This window comes from Cherax quadricarinatus, chromosome 47 (genome assembly GCF_038502225.1).
Source record: "Cherax quadricarinatus isolate ZL_2023a chromosome 47, ASM3850222v1, whole genome shotgun sequence".
NCBI classification, from domain to species: Eukaryota; Metazoa; Arthropoda; class Malacostraca; order Decapoda; family Parastacidae; genus Cherax; species Cherax quadricarinatus.
The window spans coordinates 11,742,484-11,763,066 of NC_091338.1; the positions used below are offsets into that span (position 1 = coordinate 11,742,484).

Consider the following 20,583-nt stretch of genomic DNA (forward strand, 5'->3'; position numbering starts at 1 on the left):
AACAAATGGAGTTCTAGTGAAATAGCTATGAGTTTGGTTGACTGAAACAACGGAATTGGCCGAAAATAGGGCTCAGAGTGGGCGAAATCGCTGATGTGTATATATCCCCGAGACGGCTAACTCCGCTAGAGCATAATTCCATAAGTTTTCCATAAAATTTCTTACTTTTGGTGTCATTACTGCTGGAAAAAGGTTCTCTATCATTTCATAAGAAAAAATATTTTTTTTTTATTAAATTCTTCAACACTGAGAGCAAGTTTGTGAGCAGGGGGTCTCAATATTGAAGGGGTTAATTGCTGTCATGCCAGAAGTTTGTTGACATCACCATTCAGATGACCCTCTGCACTGTAACATCCATCCTCATCCTGTCTTAAAAATGTAGGAGCTGTTCGAGCCTTCCTATCCACAAATCAAATTTCAGTGGCTATTTCTGAGATATAGAAGGAATAGTTGGTACCACTGCACATTACCTTCACATGCTGTAGTTAGTAACTGTATCTGTTATTAGGGCACATAAATGAAGGATGTCACATATGATTAGTATCCTAATAATATCTCACCTACAAGTGGTTGTGGCAGAGTGCTGTTACCACAGTAAAGTGAGAGAATAATTTTGCGTCAGTCATCTCCGTGCTAGGATTGCTGATGTCTTTTGTCTGTCTCATAAATATGCAAGATTACAGGCATGTCTTGCTACTTCTACTTACACTTAGGTCACACTACACATACATGTACACATTTATTTATACACACTCATCTGAGTTTTCTTTGATTTTATCTTAATAGTTCTTGGTCTTATTAATTTTCCTTTTATATCCATGGGGAAGTGGAATAAGAATCTTTCCTCCGTAAGCCATGCGTGTTGTAAAAGTCAACTAAAATGCCGGGAACAATGGGCTAGTAACCCCTTTTCCTGTAAAGATTACTAAAAAGAATAAGAAGAAGAAAATTGTCAAAGTGGGAAGTCTGAATGTGCGTGGATGTTGTGCAGATGATAAGAAAGAGATGATTGTGGATGTTATGAATGAGAAGAAGCTGGATGTCCTGGCTTTAAGTGAAACAAAGCTGAAGGGGGTGGGAGAGTTTCAGTGGAGAGGAATAAATGGGATTAGGTCAGGGGTTTCAAATAGAGTTAGAGCTAAAGAAGGAGTAGCAATAATGTTGAAGGATAAGCTATGGCAGGAAAAGAGGGACTATAAATGTATTAATTCAAGGATTATGTGGAGTAAAATAAAGATTGGATGTGAAAAGTGGGTTATAATAAGCGTGTATGCACCTGGAGAAGAGAGAAGTGTAGAGGAGAGAGAGAGATTTTGGGAAATGTTGAGTGAATGCGTGGGGAGTTTTGAATCAAGTGTGAGAGTAATGGTGGTTGGGGATTTTAATGCTAAAGTGGGTAAAAATGTTATGGAGGGAGTAGTAGGTAAATTTGGGGTGCCAGGGGTAAATGTAAATGGGGAGCCTTTAATTGAGCTATGTGTAGAAAGAAATTTGGTAATAAGTAATACATATTTTATGAAAAAGAGGATAAATAAATATACAAGGTATGATGTAGCACGTAATGAAAGTAGTTTATTAGATTATGTATTGGTGGATAAAAGGTTGATGGGTAGGCTCCAGGATGTACATGTTTATAGAGGGGCAACTGATATATCGGATCATTATTTAGTTGTAGCTACAGTTAGAGTAAGAGGTAGATGGGAAAAGAGGAAGGTGGCAACAACAAGTAAGAGGGAAGTGAAAGTGTATAAACTAAGGGAGGAGGAAGTTCGGGTGAGATATAAGCGACTATTGGCAGAAAGGTGGGCTAGTGCAAAGATGAGTAGTGGGGGGGTTGAAGAGGGTTGGAATAGTTTTAAAAATGCAGTATTAGAATGTGGGGCAGAAGTTTGTGGTTATAGGAGGGTGGGGGCAGGAGGAAAGAGGAGTGATTGGTGGAATGATGAAGTAAAGGGTGTGATAAAAGAGAAAAAGGTAGCTTATGAGAGGTTTTTACAAAGCAGAAGTGTTATAAGAAGAGCAGAGTATATGGAGAGTAAAAGAAAGGTAAAGAGAGTGGTGAGAGAGTGCAAAAGGAGAGCAGATGATAGAGTGGGAGAGGCACTGTCAAGAAATTTTAATGAAAATAAGAAAAAATTTTGGAGTGAGTTAAACAAGTTAAGAAAGCCTAGGGAAAATATGGATTTGTCAGTTAAAAACAGAGTAGGGGAGTTAGTAGATGGGGAGATGGAGGTATTTGGGTAGATGGCGAGAATATTTTGAGGAACTTTTAAATGTTAAGGAAGAAAGGGAGGCAGTAATTTCATGCACTGGTCAGGGAGGTATACCATCTTTTAGGAGTGAAGAAGAGCAGAATGTAAGTGTGGGGGAGGTACGTGAGGCATTACGTAAAATGAAAGGGGGTAAAGCAGCTGGAACTGATGGGATCATGACAGAAATGTTAAAAGCAGGGGGGGATATAGTGTTGGAGTGGTTGGTACTTTTGTTTAATAAATGTATGAAAGAGGGGAAGGTACCTAGGGATTGGCAGAGAGCATGTATAGTCCCTTTATATAAAGGGAAAGGGGACAAAAGAGACTGTAAAAATTATAGAGGAATAAGCTTACTGAGTATACCAGGAAAAGTGTACGGTAGGGTTATAATTGAAAGAATTAGAGGTAAGACAGAATGTAGGATTGCGGATGAGCAAGGAGGTTTTAGAGTGGGTAGGGGATGTGTAGATCAGGTGTTTACATTGAAGCATATATGTGAACAGTATTTAGATAAAGATAGGGAAGTTTTTATTGCATTTATGGATTTAGAAAAGGCATATGATAGAGTGGATAGAGGAGCAATGTGGCAGATGTTGCAAGTATATGGAATAGGTGGTAAGTTATTAAATGCTGTAAAGAGTTTTTATGAGGATAGTGAGGCTCAGGTTAGGGTGTGTAGAAGAGAGGGAGACTACTTCCCGGTAAAAGTAGGTCTTAGACAGGGATGTGTAATGTCACCATGGTTGTTTAATATATTTATAGATGGGGTTGTAAAGGAAGTAAATGCTAGGGTGTTTGGGAGAGGGGTGGGATTAAATTATGGGGAATCAAATTCAAAATGGGAATTGACACAGTTACTTTTTGCTGATGATACTGTGCTTATGGGAGATTCTAAAGAAAAATTGCAAAGGTTAGTGGATGAGTTTGGGAATGTGTGTAAAGGTAGAAAGTTGAAAGTGAACATAGAAAAGAGTAAGGTGATGAGGGTGTCAAATGATTTAGATAAAGAAAAATTGGATATCAAATTGGGGAGGAGGAGTATGGAAGAAGTGAATGTTTTCAGATACTTGGGAGTTGACGTGTCGGCGGATGGATTTATGAAGGATGAGGTTAATCATAGAATTGATGAGGGAAAAAAGGTGAGTGGTGCGTTGAGGTATATGTGGAGTCAAAAAACGTTATCTATGGAGGCAAAGAAGGGAATGTATGAAAGTATAGTAGTACCAACACTCTTATATGGGTGTGAAGCTTGGGTGGTAAATGCAGCAGCGAGGAGACGGTTGGAGGCAGCGGAGATGTCCTGTTTAAGGGCAATGTGTGGTGTAAATATTATGCAGAAAATTCGGAGTGTGGAAATTAGGAGAAGGTGTGGAGTTAATAAAAGTATTAGTCAGAGGGCAGAAGAGGGGTTGTTGAGGTGGTTTGGTCATTTAGAGAGAATGGATCACAGTAGAATGACATGGAAAGCATATAAATCTATAGGGGAAGGAAGGCGGGGTAGGGGTCGTCCTCGAAAGGGTTGGAGAGAGGGGGTAAAGGAGGTTTTGTGGGTAAGGGGCTTGGACTTCCAGCAAGCGTGCGTGAGCGTGTTAGATAGGAGTGAATGGAGACGAATGGTACTTGGGACCTGACGATCTGTTGGAGTGTGAGCAGGGTAATATTTAGTGAAGGGATTCAGGGAAACCGGTTATTTTCATATAGTCGGACTTGAGTCCTGGAAATGGGAAGTACAATGCCTGCACTTTAAAGGAGGGGTTTGGGATATTGGCAGTTTGGAGGGATATGTTGTGTATCTTTATATGTTTATGCTTCTAGACTGTTGTATTCTGAGCACCTCTGCAAAAACAGTGATAATGTGCGAGTGTGGTGAAAGTGTTGAATGATGATGAAAGTATTTTCTTTTTGGGGATTTTCTTTCTTTTTTGGGTCACCCTGCCTCGGTGGGAGACGGCCGACTTGTTGAAAAAAAAAAAAAAAAAAAAAAAAAAAAATCTCCGTGCTGGGTCACGCTGCCACGTGGCAGTGTTGAGAATCATTCTGAAATTTGACAAAGTCTGAAATTCGAAACATTACAGGTCCCAAGGGTTTTGGATAGAGAGATGTGCACCTGTATTGGATAAGTATAAAATACAAAACGACATTCTCTTTGAAATATTAATTTTTGTATACACATTTTAAGGGCACAGGACAGTGTATGGAATAGTTTGTATGCTAAAGAATATTTGAAGGTCATTTATTATTGCATAAATGTGTTAGTTTCATACTGAAATGTACACAGCAAATGAAAATAAGTTTTTTTATTAAATACTCATCACTCTATAGAGATTTGTAGGTCAATCATGTTATTGCCAATATTGGCATCTGTATACTTTTAATAAGAATTCTTATATCTTTTTTTTTTTTTATTACCAGAAACTTTTGAGACAGAATTGACACGTCTCCAAAATTCTGGTTTTCTATTGGTGGATGGAACCCCAATGCAAGATCTTCCGTCACCAATGAGGTCACGGAGGCTACGGCAGGTATATCTTTTATGTTTGTTTCATTAGTCACTTGGGACACTTAGGTATTGTAGATTCCATTGACTTTCCAGAACACACTTGATCTCTCCCTCTCGTGCTTACTGCAGCCTTGAAAATCCTGCTTTCTGCTCAATAACCAGGAATTACTGTGCCACCCTAGCTTTATCAATTCCCACTAGACAGCTTCACAAATTCTGCCAACAGAGCATTCACTTTCAGCTGCAGGCTTTTTCAATTGATTTGCTTTCCTTTTTCCTGTATCACTTGTGCTGTTTCTTCATATTACTGTTGTTTTAATATGGTTTTGTTAATTAAAATAATCATAACTTTTGATAAATTTATCTGAAGACATCTTACATTAAACCTTAACCTTCTTTCAACAAACCGGCTGTATCCCACCGAGGCAGGGTGGCCTAAAAGGAAAAACGAAAGTAACTTTAGATTCTAGTTTGAGTACACTAAAAATGTTCTACATTGCCAGAGGTTTTTCAAAATGCACCATATGAAATAAATGTCATCAAATTTTTGAACAATTTGGTATATTAGTTTGTTTAAAATAAGAAATTTTGACAGTAGTGTTCATACCTGTTAATTCATATATTGTAAGTATATTTTGTAATCACATATCATCCACATGGGAATAGCCTAGTACATAATTGAGAAATATCGTATGTTGTATTAGTTGTGTTAAGTTTCATGCCAAAGTGTATGTAGGTAATCAGAGTTTAACATTTTAGCCATCTTACTTCATCTGCAAATCTAGCTTACTAATTTGTTATTGTTAACAGGTAGTGAAGCAAATGTGTGCTCTGCTTGGGAATTTGGAGACGACTGAAGTATCTGATGCAATAAACACTCTTGTGTCTACATGTAGAATAATTCAGAAGAGTCAGGTGTGTCTTTTCTTTTGTGCTTAACCCATTTGTTATGTAAAGTAAAAGGACACAAGTGCAACTAATGTGACATTTTATTGTGGCAACGTTTTGTTCTCTAGGAGCTTTGTCAAGCTTGACAAAGCTCCTGGAGAGTGAAATGTTGCTACAATAAAATGTCACATTAGTTGCACTTGTGTCCTTTTACTTTACATATTGTCGGTAATTCTACCAACATATATACCATTTGTTATGCTGATTGATGTATGCTGCTTAGGTATTTTAATGTTTTATAGTAATGTTCTGAATGAATTTATTGAACAGTTGCTGATAAGGAAATGTATGGTATTTTGCCAAATATCTCCTCTCTGTAACTATACCCCATTATTCTTGCATTAAAGTTTATATGTCTTTTAGTGTCACCAGTAGCACATTTCTTCATTTACATTATCTTGCTATGTATGACATACAGAATTGACCAGTTGCTTTTGGTATTAGTAACTGATAAGGATAATAACCAGTTTCTGACCATTAATTCTAAACAAATAATTTATTGTCAAAGGTAGGGACACCATAATTTTATTAACTGTGGATATCAGTGGTAATTTCTCTATCATCTTTCAACAAACTGGCCGTATCCTACCGAGGCAGGGTGGCTCAAAAAGAAAAACAAAAGTTTCTCTTTTTAAATTTAGTAATTTATACAGGAGAAGGGGTTACTAGCCCCTTGCTTCCTAATTTCTCTATAGGTGATTATATATATTCATACGTTTCCGGTACTGTACTTTTATTAACAAATGCCAAAAATGTGCAGTGATCATATCTGGGCACCTCTGCAAAAACAGTGATAATGTGTGAGTGATGGTGAAAGTGTTGAATGATGGTGAAAGTTTCTTTTTTGGGTCACCGTGCCTTGGTGGGAGACGGCCAGTGTGTTAAAAAAAAAAAAGTGTAGTGCATGCAATGACAGAAGCTAATCTTTCGTAATGTAAATTCATGATATATATATGCACAATAAAAAAATTTATATGGTCATACAAACATATTTGCATCGCAGGTTTCAGACTTTTTATTTTGTGCTCAGCATCACTCCTGCACAAGTATCCAGCAGCAGTCAGCTATCAAACTGATCATCAGGTTTCCTAAATGATATTGTTCACCATGAGGTTCCATTTCACAGAAACTGTACATGTTGGAGCAAATCTAAGTTCAGATTTGAATTCTGCATCCCAAAATTTGTTAGAAATGGGACTGAAACCATTGTTGGCCAGTGTTATTGTTGCACCATTCTAATCTAAAACTTTTGTTTGAATGTAGAAAGTATTCAGATCAGGTGAACTATAAAGCATATCTACAGTATACATGCATCTTTTCCTTGACTAACTTTCTCATGCTTAAGTTGTTAAATTACAGGGAATTCTTGATGGTGAGGATGATGGTCCTGGTCAACGTGTGCTCTCTACAGGCTCCCATGATACCTCCAATCCAGAGGACTTGAAGCAGTTGTTACTAGACACTCTTAGTCGTCTTGCTGGTGCAGTAAACAATTTCTTGGTGATGTATGCCAAAGCATTCAGGGTGGACTTTACAGTTGACATGACTGTAGACCCCACACAAGGTAGGTTAAAAGATTTTATTTTTATTGCTGTAATGAAAATGCACTTTACTTTTGTTAATTATCACGAACAAACAAGTATGCAAACGAAACTCCACATATGGCTAAATAGTTTCTCGGCTCTATACTTTAGAAAGCCTAAGTTATTGAAAACCACATTTTTTGACTCGTCACCACCAGAAGCATGAAACTTTGCAGAAGTGTTTTATAAACCATAATGTTTGGGATATTGGCAGTTTGGAGGGACATCTAAACTATCATATCTGAGTGCCTCTGCAAAGACAGCGATTATGTATGAGTGATGGTGAAAGTGTTGAATAATAAAGTTTTTTTCTTTTTGGGTCACCCTGCCTCAGTGGGAAACGGCCATGTTAAAAAACTAACAAAAAAAGGTATTTTATGAAGATTCTCAACCTATCCACCCATGATGGCTGTTTTTCAGATTGGTGGCTACATACAAATTCACAAGTCATAATGATAATACTAAATTTTTTTTTATTTATTAACGCATTGACAGTTTCCCACCAAGGTAGGGTGGCCTGAAAAAGAAAAACTTTCACCATCATTCACTCCATCACTGTCTTGTCAGAGGTGCACTTACACTACAGTTATAAAACTGCAACATTAACACCCCTCCTTCAGAATGCAGGCACTGTACTTCCCATCTCCAGGACTCAAGTCCGGCCTGCCAGTTTCCCTGAATCCCTTTGTAAATATTACCCTGCTCACACTTCAACAGCATGTCAAGCCCTGTAAACCATTTATCTCCATTCACTCCTATCAAACACACTCACGCATGCTTGCTGGAAGTCCAAGCCCCTCGCACACAAAATCTCCTTTACCCCCTCCCTCCAACCTTTCCTAGGCCGACCCCTACCCTGTCTTCCCTCCACTACAGTTTTATACATTCTCAATGTCATTCTGTTTTCTTCCATCCTCTCTACATGTTTGAACCACCTCAGCAACCCCTCCTCAGCCCTCTGGATAGTAGTTTTGGTATTCCTGCACCTCCTCCTAATTTCCAGACTAGGAATTCTCTTCATTATATTCACACCACACATTGCCTTCATACATGACATCTCTACTGCCTCCAGCCTTCGTCTTGTTGCAACATTCACCACCCATGTTTCACACCCATATAAGAGCATTGGTATAACTATACTCTCATACATTCCCCTCTTTGCATCCATGGACAAAGTTCTTTGTCTCCACAGACTCCTAAGTGCACCACTCACCTTCCCCTCATCAATTTTATGATTCACCTCATTTTTCATAGACCCATCTGCTGATACGTCTACTCCTAAATACAGTGGACCCTTGGGTAACAACATTAATCCGTTCCAGAGAGCGTGTCTTTAACCGATTCTGTCGTTATCCGAATTAATTTTCCCCATAAGAAGTAATGGAAATCCAATTAATCCATTCCAGACACCCAAAAGTTTTAAACAAAATAATTTTTTACATGAAATATACATTTCCCTACACAGAAAACAATGAGACATGCAGAATAAACAATATTGAAATGACACTTACCTTTATTGAGGACTTATTGATGAGTGATGAGATAGGAGGAGGGCAGAGGATGGAGGAGCTTACAAGTGTTTGGAATGGGAATCCCCTTCCAGAAAGACTTTAGGTAACAAGTCCTTTTCTGGGGTTACCTCCCTTCTTTGTTTTTTAATGCCACTAGAACCAGCTTGAGAGTCACTGGACCCCTGTCGCACCAAAAATCTGTCCAGAGAGCTCTGTTTCTGGCGTCTCTTTAAGATTTCCCTAAAATGGGACAAAATATTGTCATTGTACATGTAGCCAATACAGCCTACAACAGCTGTGTCAGGGTAATGTTCATCCATAAGTACTTGCACCTTTGTCCACATTGTACAAATATCCTTAACCTCACCATGCCTTATCACACTGTGTATGCCACTACAGTTCTTAAATCTCTCAAACCAGCCTTTTCTGGCCTTAAATTCATCAATATGAGCACTATTTGGAGGCATTTTCTTAATGAGATCTGCATGCAACTGCCTTGCCTTTTCACATATTATTGACTGAGAAACACCATCTCCTGATAATTGTTTCTCGGTGATCCACACCAACAACAGTCTCTCCACATCTTCGAGTATTTGCGATCTCTGTTTTGTAAGCATACTTGCACCATTCGCAACAAAAGCTTCCTTGATTGCCTTTTTTGTTGGCCAAGATAGTAGTGATGGTTGAATGGGGTTTATGTAACCTGGTCAATTCGGAGATACGAACTTCACTTTCATATTTTGCGATGATCTCATTCTTTAATTCAGTAGTATTTCTCACCCTCTATACCACAGGGCTGGCACTAGAAGCTTTCTGTGGGCCCATGATGGCTTATTTACCAGTTACAAGCACTAAAAACAATGGAATAATACAAATGTCCACATGGAATCATCCTCATTGGCTTGTAAACACACTGGCTGTACATGGAGTGGCCGGGCGGCTCAGGCCATGCAGACACGTTTGGGATGAATTTCCTTAACCGAGTTCTTTTTTGGTAACCGAGCCAATATTTTGACGCAAAAACGTGTCGCTATCCGATTTTTTTGTTATCGGATGACATTGTTACTCAAGGGTTCACTGTATCTGAATACATTCACCTCCTCCATATTCTCTACCTCCAATCTGATATCCAATCTTTCGTCACTTAATTTTTTTGTTATCCTCATCACCTTACTCTTTCCTATATTCACTTGTAATTTTCTTTTTTACATACCCTACCAAACTCATCGACTAACCTCTGCACCTTCTCTTCAGAATCTCCCAAAAGCATAGTGTCATCAGCAGAGAGCAACTGTGACAACTCCCACTTTGTGTTAGATTCTTTATTTTTTAACCCCACACCTCTTGCCAACACCCGAGCATTCATTTCTCTTACAATCCCGTCTATAAATATATTGAACAACCATGGTGACATCTCACATCCTTGTCTAAGGCCTACTTTTACTGGGAAATAATCTCCCTCTCTCCTACGTACTCTAACCTGAGCCTCAATATCCTTGTAAAAACTCTTCACTGCTTTCAGTAACCTACCTCCTATTCTATACATTTGCAACATCTGCCACATTGCTCCCCTATCCACCCTGACATACTCCTTTTCCAAATCCATAAAAGCCACAAAAACCTCTTTACCCTCTCCTGTATGTTTCACTGGAAACACTTGGTCTACACACCCCCTACCTTTCCTAAAGCCTCCATATTCATCTGCTATCCTCCTAATTCTTTCAATAATAACTCTACCATACACTTTACCAGGTATACAAATGTCCTAATATTTGATTGCTAGGATATTTTTAATTTTTCTTTAACCTCTTAATAATTGAATACAGAAGAATGGGTTACTAGCCCCCTTCTGGTATTTTAGTTGCCTTTTACGTCACACATGACATACTATTGTAGAACTCTGTAGTTCACTATCATTGTTTTAGATTGGTTTGAATGTTAAAAAATGTTTTATAATTAATGCTGGAGTGTGAGTAGGATCACTTATATGAAGGAATTAAGGAAAACTGGTTAGCTGAACTTGAGTCTTAGAGGTGGAAAGGGCAGTGCCAGCACTCTGATGTTGGGGTGGAGATGTTGCAGCCTGAGGGGTAATTAGACTGTGATACTAGCACACTTCTGGAAAGACAGTGATTGAGTGAATGTTGGGAAATGCACTTTCTTCCTTACATCATCCTGGCCTTGGTGGGAGATGGCCAATGAGTTAAAAAATTAAAGAATTCAATTTCTTTGCAGAGCAACGAGACATTCAAGATGTACGAGAAAAGGTCTCAATTAAGGTTCAAGGTCTTCACCGTCTTCAGTTAGAATGGAAATATGATGAATATTTTGTAGAAGCACAGTTGTTTCATGGATCAAGATGCATTGGTCAGCCTGTCCACACTCCTACCAAGAGGGTTACCGATGATCCCAAGTTTTATCAAAAAATTATATTCAATCGATGGTAAGAGCTCATGTGTATACGCATGATTTTTATTAACTTTAATGTAATTCTAGAAATAAAAAGTTTTTATTATGTAAAAATTATACAGAAAGTTAAATAGTAAAGGGGTGCTCATATCCACACCACATGTGGTTTGGACATGAGCCAGAGTTAAGTACTTGTAAACTAGCAGTTGCTGCTGCAATTTCCCACCATTAGGTTAATGGCCATCCTTTTTTGCAAATGTCTGTAGACAGTGCCATCTTTAGGAAGCCAAAAGTATATGCAGTATATACAACTATAAGAAGGTAACCAAAAAGTTCCAAGGTAGACAGCAGCTGCCAAGTGAGTGTGAAACAGAAGCTCGTAATTTTTTTACATGATGTTAGGATTGCTTGTGTCTTTTTTCTGTCTCGTACACATGTTGCTTCTTAAACTTAAGTCACACTACACATGCATGTACAAGTGTATACATGTATACAATGGACCCCCGCATACCGTCGGCATCACATAACGTACAATCCGCATACCGCTCGCTTTTATCGCAAAAATTTTGCATCGCATACCGCTCAAAAACCCGCTCACTGCTCTTCGTCCGAGACGCGTCCAATGTGCGCCCTTAGCCAGTATCACATGTGCCGCCGGTGGCATTGTTTACCAGCCAGCCTCCGCGGTAACATCCAAGCATACAATCGGAACATTTCGTATTATTACAGTGTTTTTGGTGATTTTATCTGCAAAATAAGTGACCATGGGCCCCAAGAAAGTTTCTAGTGCCAACCCTACAGCAATAAGGGTGAGAATTACTATAGAGATAAAGAAAGAGATCATTAATAAGTATGAAAGCGGAGTGCATGTCGCCAACCTGGCCAGGTTGTACAAGAAACCCAAATCAACCATCGCTACTATTGGTGGTACAGCTGCTGCTGCTGCTGCTGCTGCTGTACCACCGTCAGCTGCTGCTGCACTGTCAGCTGCTGCTGCTGCTGTAGCACCGTCAGCTGCTGCTGCTGTTGTACCACCGTCAGCTGCTGCTGCTGCTGCTGTAGTACCGTCTGCTGCTGCTGTAGCATCGTCTGCTGCTGCTGTAGCATCGTCTGCTGCTGCTGCTGTTGTACCACCGTCAGCTGCTGCTGCTGCTGCTGTAGTACCGTCTGCTGCTGCTGTAGCATCGTCTGCTGCTGCTGTAGCATCGTCTGCTGCTGCTGCTGTTGTACCACCGTCAGCTGCTGCTGCTGCTGCTGTAGCACTGTTGTTGGTGTGGCTTATTGAGAATACCAAGAAACAATTAACCCCAGAGGATTTGCCACCCAGGATAACCCAAAAAAAGTCAGTGTCATCGAAGACTGTCTAACTTATTTCCATTGGGGTCCTTAATCTTGTCTCCCAGGATGCAACCCACACCAGTCGACTAACACCCAGGTGAACAGGGAAAAATGCCTGGAACTAGTGCTCATATTGGTGAATTTAAAGCCAGCAAAGGTTGGTTTGAGAGATTTAAGAATCGTAGTGGCATACAGTGTGATAAGGCCTGTTCTGGAAGAAAATGCCAAACAGGACCTACAGTACTCAGGAGGAAAAGGCACTCCCAGGACACAGTGTCTCATCAGTCATTGCTGCATCTTCAATAAAGGTAAGTGTCATTTATTCTTCATTTAGTAGAGTAGTACATGCACAATATATACTGTGCATGTACTACTCTACTATTGTGCATGTATCCTTCTCTTTGTGTGTAGGAAAATGTATATTTCATGTGGTAAAAATTTTTTTTTCATACTTTTGGGTGTCTTGCACGGATTAATTTGATTTCCATTATTTCTTAAGGGGAAAATTCATTCGCATACCGATCATTTCGCATAACAATGAGCCCTCTTGCACGGATTAAAGTCGCTATGCGGGGGTCCACTGTATACACACACACCTCTGGGTTTTCTTCTATTTTTTACCAGTTCTTGTTCTTGTTTATTTCCGCTTATCTCCATGGGGAAATGGAACAGAATTCTTCCTCCATAAGCCATGTGTGTCATAAGAGGCGACTAAAATGCCGGGAGCAGGGAACTAGTAACCTCCTCTAAATTTAAAAAGAGAAACTTTCATTTTTCTTTTTTATGTCACCCTGCCTCAGTGGGCTATGGCCAATTTGTTGAAAGGAGGAGGAGGGAAGAATCAGAAAGTTGTTTTGGAAAAGCCATAATAGACAAGAACAAGACAGAGCTAGATATTTATTCACTTGTAAAATGCAAACAAGGTGAAAGACAACGCAAATAATTAGAGACTTGGAGGAGGAAGATTGTGAGAATAAATAAGAAACTCAGGAGTGCAGTTACAGGGGACTTGTTAGATGGACTGAAATTGAACCAAGAGCATCAGGTTGATATGGTCCTTACTGAAATATCAAGCAAAAATGCAAAGATAAAGTTATGGTATTGGATATTGAAAATACTGCAAAGCAATAGGACATGTTGAGTTGTTACCATGGATTTAAAAGGGTGTGCTTAAAATTTAAGCTACCCAATTGGGGATTTTATTTTCATTACAAGAAGGTAAAATGGAATGCAAATGAAAAATGGCACACAGGCTAATGTTTCAAGTTTAAAAGAAAGCTTCTTTATACTTGGAGAGAAGAAATATGCTAACAAACTTTTTTAATCAGCAAATTTCTGATCATGGTGATTCAAGCCTGGCTGACCCAGTATTTTCACAGCAGAGTTGTATGTTCTTCTTATGGCTACCATGTATATAATTTTTTCTTGTCTTGAATTCAAAATGCTTTGTCCTTATATTATAAGTAAAATAAACAATGTGGAAGACAAAGATAGTTGTATAAAAACACCAAGGAATGTCATAAAAATATGTATACTTATGTTAGATTTTCAATAGATAATTTTTAAAGAAAGATTATACAAGAATTTACTGTTGCAGTGTTAGGTAAAGCATGACTTCATAGTGAATTATTTGAAAAAGAGATCTAATATTTATCTACACAGTGCCTCTTAGAGTCAGACTACAGATAACTAGTATTCTAAAAATGGCAGAGATTGTTTAGACAAATTGTGGACTAACTGAATGGTCACTGAATATTATATCTGATTATAGCCTTTGAACCAAGTGAGAGAGTAATTGTGGTAGGGGACCTGAATGCTAAAGTAGGAGAAACTTTTAGAGTGTGTGTGGTAGGTAAGTTTGGGGTGCCAGGTATAAATGATAATGGGAGCCCTTTGATTGAACTTTGTATAGAAAGGGGTTTAGTTATAGGTAATACATATTTTAAGAAAAAGAGGATAAATAAGTATACAAGATATGATGTAGGGCGAAATGACAGTAGTTTGTTGGATTATGTATTGGTAGATAAAAGACTGTTGAGTAGACTTCAGGATGTACATGTTTATAGAGGGGCCACAGATATATCAGATCACTTTCTAGTTGTAGCTACACTGAGAGTAAAAGGTAGATGGGATACAAGGAGAATAGAAGCATCAGGGAAGAGAGAGGTGAAGGTTTATAAACTAAAAGAGGAGGCAGTTAGGGAAAGATATAAACAGCTATTGGAGGATAGATGGGCTATTGAGAGCATAGGCAATGGGGTCGAAGAGGTATGGGGTAGGTTTAAAAATGTAGTGTTAGAGTGTTCAGCAGAAGTTTGTGGTTACAGGAAAGTGGGTGCGGGAGGGAAGAGGAGCGATTGGTCGAATGATGATGTAAAGCGAGTAGTAAGGGAGAAAAAGTTAGCATATGAGAAGTTTTTACAAAGTAGAAGTGATGCAAGGAGGGAAGAGTATATGGAGAAAAAGAGAGAGGTTAAGAGAGTGGTGAAGCAATGTAAAAAGAGAGCAAATGAGAGAGTGGGTGAGATGTTATCAACAAATTTTGTTGAAAATAAGAAAAAGTTTTGGAGTGAGATTAAAAAGTTAAGGAAGCCTAGAGAACAAATGGATTTGTCAGTTAAAAATAGGAGAGGAGAGTTATTAAATGGAGAGTTAAAGGTATTGGGAAGATGGAGGGAATATTTTGAGGAATTGTTAAATGTTGATGAAGATAGGGAAGCTGTGATTTCGTGTACAGGGCAAGGAGGGATAACATCTTGTAGGAGTGAGGAAGAGCCAGTTGTGAGTATGGGGGAAGTTCGTGAGGCAGTAGGTAAAATGAAAGGGGGTAAGGCAGCTGGGATTGATGGGATAAAGATAGAAATGTTAAAAGCAGGTGGGGATATAGTTTTGGAGTAGTTGGTGCAATTATTTAATAAATAAATAACAAAAAGGCACAATACCGTGACTGGAACGATACACAAATAACCCGCACATAAAAGACAGAAGCTTACGACGACGTTTCGGTCCGACTTGGACCATTGACTTTGTCAATGGTCCAAGTCGGACCGAAACGTCGTCGTAAGCTTCTGTCTTTTATGTGCGGGTTATTTGTGTATATTTAATAAATGTATGGAAGAGGGTAAGGTACCTAGGGATTGGCAGAGAGCATGCATAATTCCTTTATATAAAGGCAAAGGGGACAAAAGAGAGTGCAAAAATTATAGGGGGATAAAGTCTGTTGAGTATACCTGGTAAAGTGTATGGTAGAGTTATTATTGAAAGAATTAAGAGTAAGACGGAGAATAGGATAGCAGATGAACAAGGAGGCTTTAGGAAAGGTAGGGGTTGTGTGGACCAGGTGTTTACAGTGAAACACATAAGTGAACAGTATTTAGATAAGGCTAAAGAGGTCTTTGTGGCCTTTATGGATTTGGAAAAGGCGTATGACAGGGTGGATAGGGGGGCAATGTGGCAGATGTTGCAGGTGTGTGGTGTAGGAGGTAGGTTACTGAAAGCAGTGAAGAGTTTTTACGAGGATAGTGAGGCTCAAGTTAGAGTATGTAGGAAAGAGGGAAATTATTTCCCAGTAAAAGTAGGCCTTAGACAAGGATGTGTGATGTCACCGTGGTTGTTTAATATATTTATAGATGGGGTTGTAAGAGAAGTAAATGCGAGGGTCTTGACAAGAGGTGTGGAGTTAAAAGATAAAGAATCACACATAAAGTGGGAGTTGTCACAGTTGCTCTTTGCTGATGACACTGTGCTCTTGGGAGATTCTGAAGAGAAGTTGCAGAGATTGGTGGATGAATTTGGTAGGGTGTGCAAAAGAAGAAAATTAAAAGTGAATACAGGAAAGAGTAAGGTTATGAGGATAACAAAAATATTAGGTGAAGAAGGATTGGATATCAGATTGGAGGGAGAGAGTATGGAGGAGGTGAATGTATTCAGATATTTGGGAGTGGACGTGTCAGCGGATGGGTCTATGAAGGATGAGGTGAATCATAGAATTGATGAGGGGAAAAGAGTGAGTGGTGCACTTAGGAGTCTCTGAAGACAAAGAACTTTGTCCTTGGAGGCAAAGAGAGGAATGTATGAGAGTATAGTTTTACCAACGCTCTTATATGGGTGTGAAGCATGGGTGATGAATGTTGCAGCGAGGAGAAGGCTGGAGGCAGTGGAGATGTCATGTCTGAGGGGAATGTGTGGTGTGAATATAATGCAGAGAATTCGTAGTTTGGAAGTTAGGAGGAGGTGCGGGATTACCAAAACTGTTGTCCAGAGGGCTGAGGAAGGGTTGTTGAGGTGGTTCGGACATGTAGAGAGAATGGAGCGAAACAGAATGACTTCAAGAGTGTATCAGTCTGTAGTGGAAGGAAGGCGGGGTAGGGGTCGGCCTAGGAATGGTTGGAGGGAGGGGGTAAAGGAGGTTTTGTGTGCGAGGGGCTTGGACTTCCAGCAGGCATGCGTGAGCGTGTTTGATAGGAGTGAATGGAGACGAATGGTTTTTAATACTTGACGTGCTGTTGGAGTGTGAGCAGGGTAACATTTATGAAGGGGTTCAGGGAAACCGGCAGGCCGGACTTGAGTCCTGGAGATGGGAAGTACAGTGCCTGCACTCTGAAGGAGGGGTGTTAATGTTGCAGTTTAAAAACTGTAGTGTAAAGCACCCTTCTGGCAAGACAGTGATGGAGTGAATGATGGTGAAAGTTTTTCTTTTTCGGGCCACCCTGCCTTGGTGGGAATCGGCCAGTGTGATAATAAATAAATACAGTGGGCCCCCGGTTAACGATATTTTTTCACTCCAGAAGTATGTTCAGGTGCCAGTACTGACCGAATTTGTTCCCATAAGAAATATTGTGAAGTAGATTAGTCCATTTCAGACCCCCAAACATACACGTACAAACGCACTTACATAAATACACTTACATAATTGGTCGCATTCGGAGGTAATCGTTATGAGGGGGTCCACTGTATAGCAATTCGTAGTTCGGGAATTAGGAGAAGGTGTGGGATTACCAAAGCTATTATCCAGAGGGCTGAGGAGGGGTTGTTGAGGTGGTTCGGACATGTAGAGAGAATGGAACAAAACAGAATGACTTCGAGAGTGTATAAATCTGTAGTGGAGGGAAGGAAGGGTAGGGGTCGGCCTAGGAAGGGTTGGAGGGAGGGGGTAGAGAAGGTTTTGTGTGTGAGGGGCTTGGACTTCCAGCAAGCGTCCATGAGCGTATTTGATAGGAGTGAATGGAGACAAATGGGTTTTAATATTTGACATGCTGTTGGAGTGTGAGAAAGTAACGTTTATGAAGGGATTCAGGGAAACCGGCAGGCCAGACTTTGAGTCCTGGAGATGGGAAGTACAGTGTCCACACTGTGAAGGAGGGGTGTTAATGTTGCAGTTTTATAACTGTAGTGTAAAGCATCCTTCTGGCAAGACAGTGATGGAGTGAATGATGGTGAAAGTTTTTCTTTTTCGGGCCACCCTGCCTTGGTGAGAATCGGCCGATGTGTTAATAAAATTAATAAAAAAATATAGCATTATTTATTTTATATGGTTAATGATGTTTTAATATTTAAGGACGACAACTTCTTGCTTGGTTAAGATGAATGATGCTGCAGATTCTGCTGTGTATTTGCTTGTTACACCTATTGCCTTTAAAAGATTATATTAAAAGGAGTACAGAAGATTAATTTGAAACACACAAATTAAAAGCATATGAAATTCTTGAAGGTTATATATTATACTCTGACAGGTTGGATTTAGGGGCTCGTGTAAACACATTACCAAGAGAAAGTCGTCTAGTCCTAACAGTCTTTGGCCTAAAAGTTGTTGAAGCAGAAAATAAAGTTGAACAACCTCAGTACCTCAGGGAAGAACTTGGCTGGGCTGCCATACAGTGTTTCTCCTTTGAAGGGTAAGCCATCAACTACATTATTTCTTTAATGATTATGTGTTTGTGGAGTGTTGACCATGACAATAGAGATTGAAAGATTCAGAGCTCACTTAGATAACAAGTTGACATATGCAATATATAAACCTTGCTTAATGAAGTTTTAATGATGTTGACATGCTGCAGGTGATAGTAGGTAAAGCCTTTTTTGTACCATACCCTTAGTTTTCTAATATACAGTACTTAGGTAAGTATTGCAGCAGCGTGGCCATGGCAGGCAAACATGAAAATAAATTGAAGCTGACATGCTGTGTGTTTATAGGAGGTAGCATAAGCTCAATTCCTAGTTAATGTTTATATTTTTAATTATCTAAGCACGGCTTGCATAAGTATGTATTTTTGCCATGTGTTGATATACAGTATTACATTTTACCCATGGCAACAGAAATTCAAAAAAAGGGCAAAAGTGATAAGTCTTACAAAGATGCAAAGATTAAGAGGAAGACCCTTCAACACACATGAATTTGACTGTGGATTTAGATTGTGAAAAAGAGTATGGCAGATATTTTCATTAAAAATCAATGTTCAAGAACTTATTTTTCTGATAGCTGGCTACTAAACTTGAAATATAGTTATGGCATTAACACACTTTTCACATTGAAAAAGCAACACCTAAGAAAATCCAAGATATCTACTCTTAACCCTTTGACTGTTGCAAGCCCCTTTCTGAAACTGTCATTCTATGTAGCAAAATTTTTGGGAAAAAAAAAAATTATTTTTTCTTATGAAATGATAGAGAATCTTTTCCCGATGGTAATGACACCAAATGTACAAAATTTGGTCGAAAACTCACGGAATTACGCTCCCACGAAGTTAGTGGTCTCGGTGACGTATATGCATTGGCGATTTCGCCGACTTTGAGCCCTATTTTTGGCCAATTCTGTTGGTCCAGTTGACCAAACTCATAGCTATTTCTTTAGAACACCATTTTTTCTATCGGTTGAGTACAAGAAAACGCCCATTTACTGATTTGAACTACCCAATAAAATGGTCAGAAATTGGTAATTTGGCCAATTTCATGCAAATTAAAAAAGATGCCAATTTCAAAATAGGGTACAGAATAAACCATGTAGACATTCTTGGCACTAAAATAACATATCCTCTGTTCATTAGTCACGTCTCTAGGCCCCTCTTATATTACTATTGCTTTCTATTTTGATTTTTTATTTATACAAAAAATACAAAATTTACTGTTATGCAGACTATTGCATTATTGTAAAATTGGTATAAATACTATCAGTGCACTAGTGAAAAAATATTAGACTCCCCAGTTTACGTGTATTGGACGTGTGGTGTGATTTGCTTACTCCTGAGCATTGGTAAAAATCGAACATTTCCACTACTTTGAGCTCAATTTCAAGGTTGTTTTCATCATGAAACTAATCAAAATCATCTCTATTTCTGTAGTATGTTTTCCATTTTATCATGTGAGACCATGAAAATGAGAATATAATGATAAATACTAAACGAAAATATACACCTCAAAGTTGGCGTTTTAATAAAAAAAACGGTCAGTTTTTTTCCTCGTTATGCACTGCGTGCTGCAGGATTTTTTTTATGCGGTGCACACTGACCACACAGACCCATTCTCTCACATGTGGGCCTACCAGCTCTCTCCTGCTTGATTTGAAGCCGCTAAAATTTACTTGAATAAATACGTCCGAAACAGTGGCGCGTAAGACGTATATATACGACCAAAACAGTCAAAGGGTTAATTACTAACTCTGGATATCTAATGCATGTTTTTGCTATAATAATAATAGGCTTTTTTGTTAAATAATCTGTTCCTTTTTATGGTTATCTGTTTTAATATGTTTATCTGTATATGTTGATCTGTTTTGCATAGTAGGAACTTAGAGGAATGCTTGGATTAACTAATTTATTTTTTGAAGACATTAAACACCCATGCAGTTATTCAAAAAATCAGAGTAATGAGACATCAGCTGGTTCTTAACAATTCAGATAACTTGATTTGTACTTCAATAACATCTAGAGTACAGTAAAATATTTTGTGTGTGTGGGAGGGGGGTAAAAGATTAAGAGAGTGGTGAGGGAGTGTAAAAGGGGAGCAGATGAGAGAGAATGTGAGGTTCTGTCAACAAATTTTGCTTA

General features: G+C 38.9%; 1 protein-coding gene across 2 annotated transcripts in view; it reads left to right on the top strand.

Annotated features, from left to right (window-relative positions):
* The window catches only part of Pi3K68D (phosphatidylinositol-4-phosphate 3-kinase catalytic subunit Pi3K68D), a 155,114-nt gene that overhangs the window by 54,887 nt on the left and 79,644 nt on the right, over nt 1-20,583 (top strand). For both annotated transcript variants that reach the window (XM_070094677.1, XM_070094679.1), the window contains 5 exons: nt 4,665-4,774; nt 5,563-5,667; nt 7,060-7,264; nt 11,030-11,237; nt 18,274-18,435. In XM_070094677.1, the coding sequence (XP_069950778.1) occupies nt 4,665-4,774; nt 5,563-5,667; nt 7,060-7,264; nt 11,030-11,237; nt 18,274-18,435 (790 nt within the window). The remainder of the gene's footprint in view (nt 1-4,664; nt 4,775-5,562; nt 5,668-7,059; nt 7,265-11,029; nt 11,238-18,273; nt 18,436-20,583) is intronic.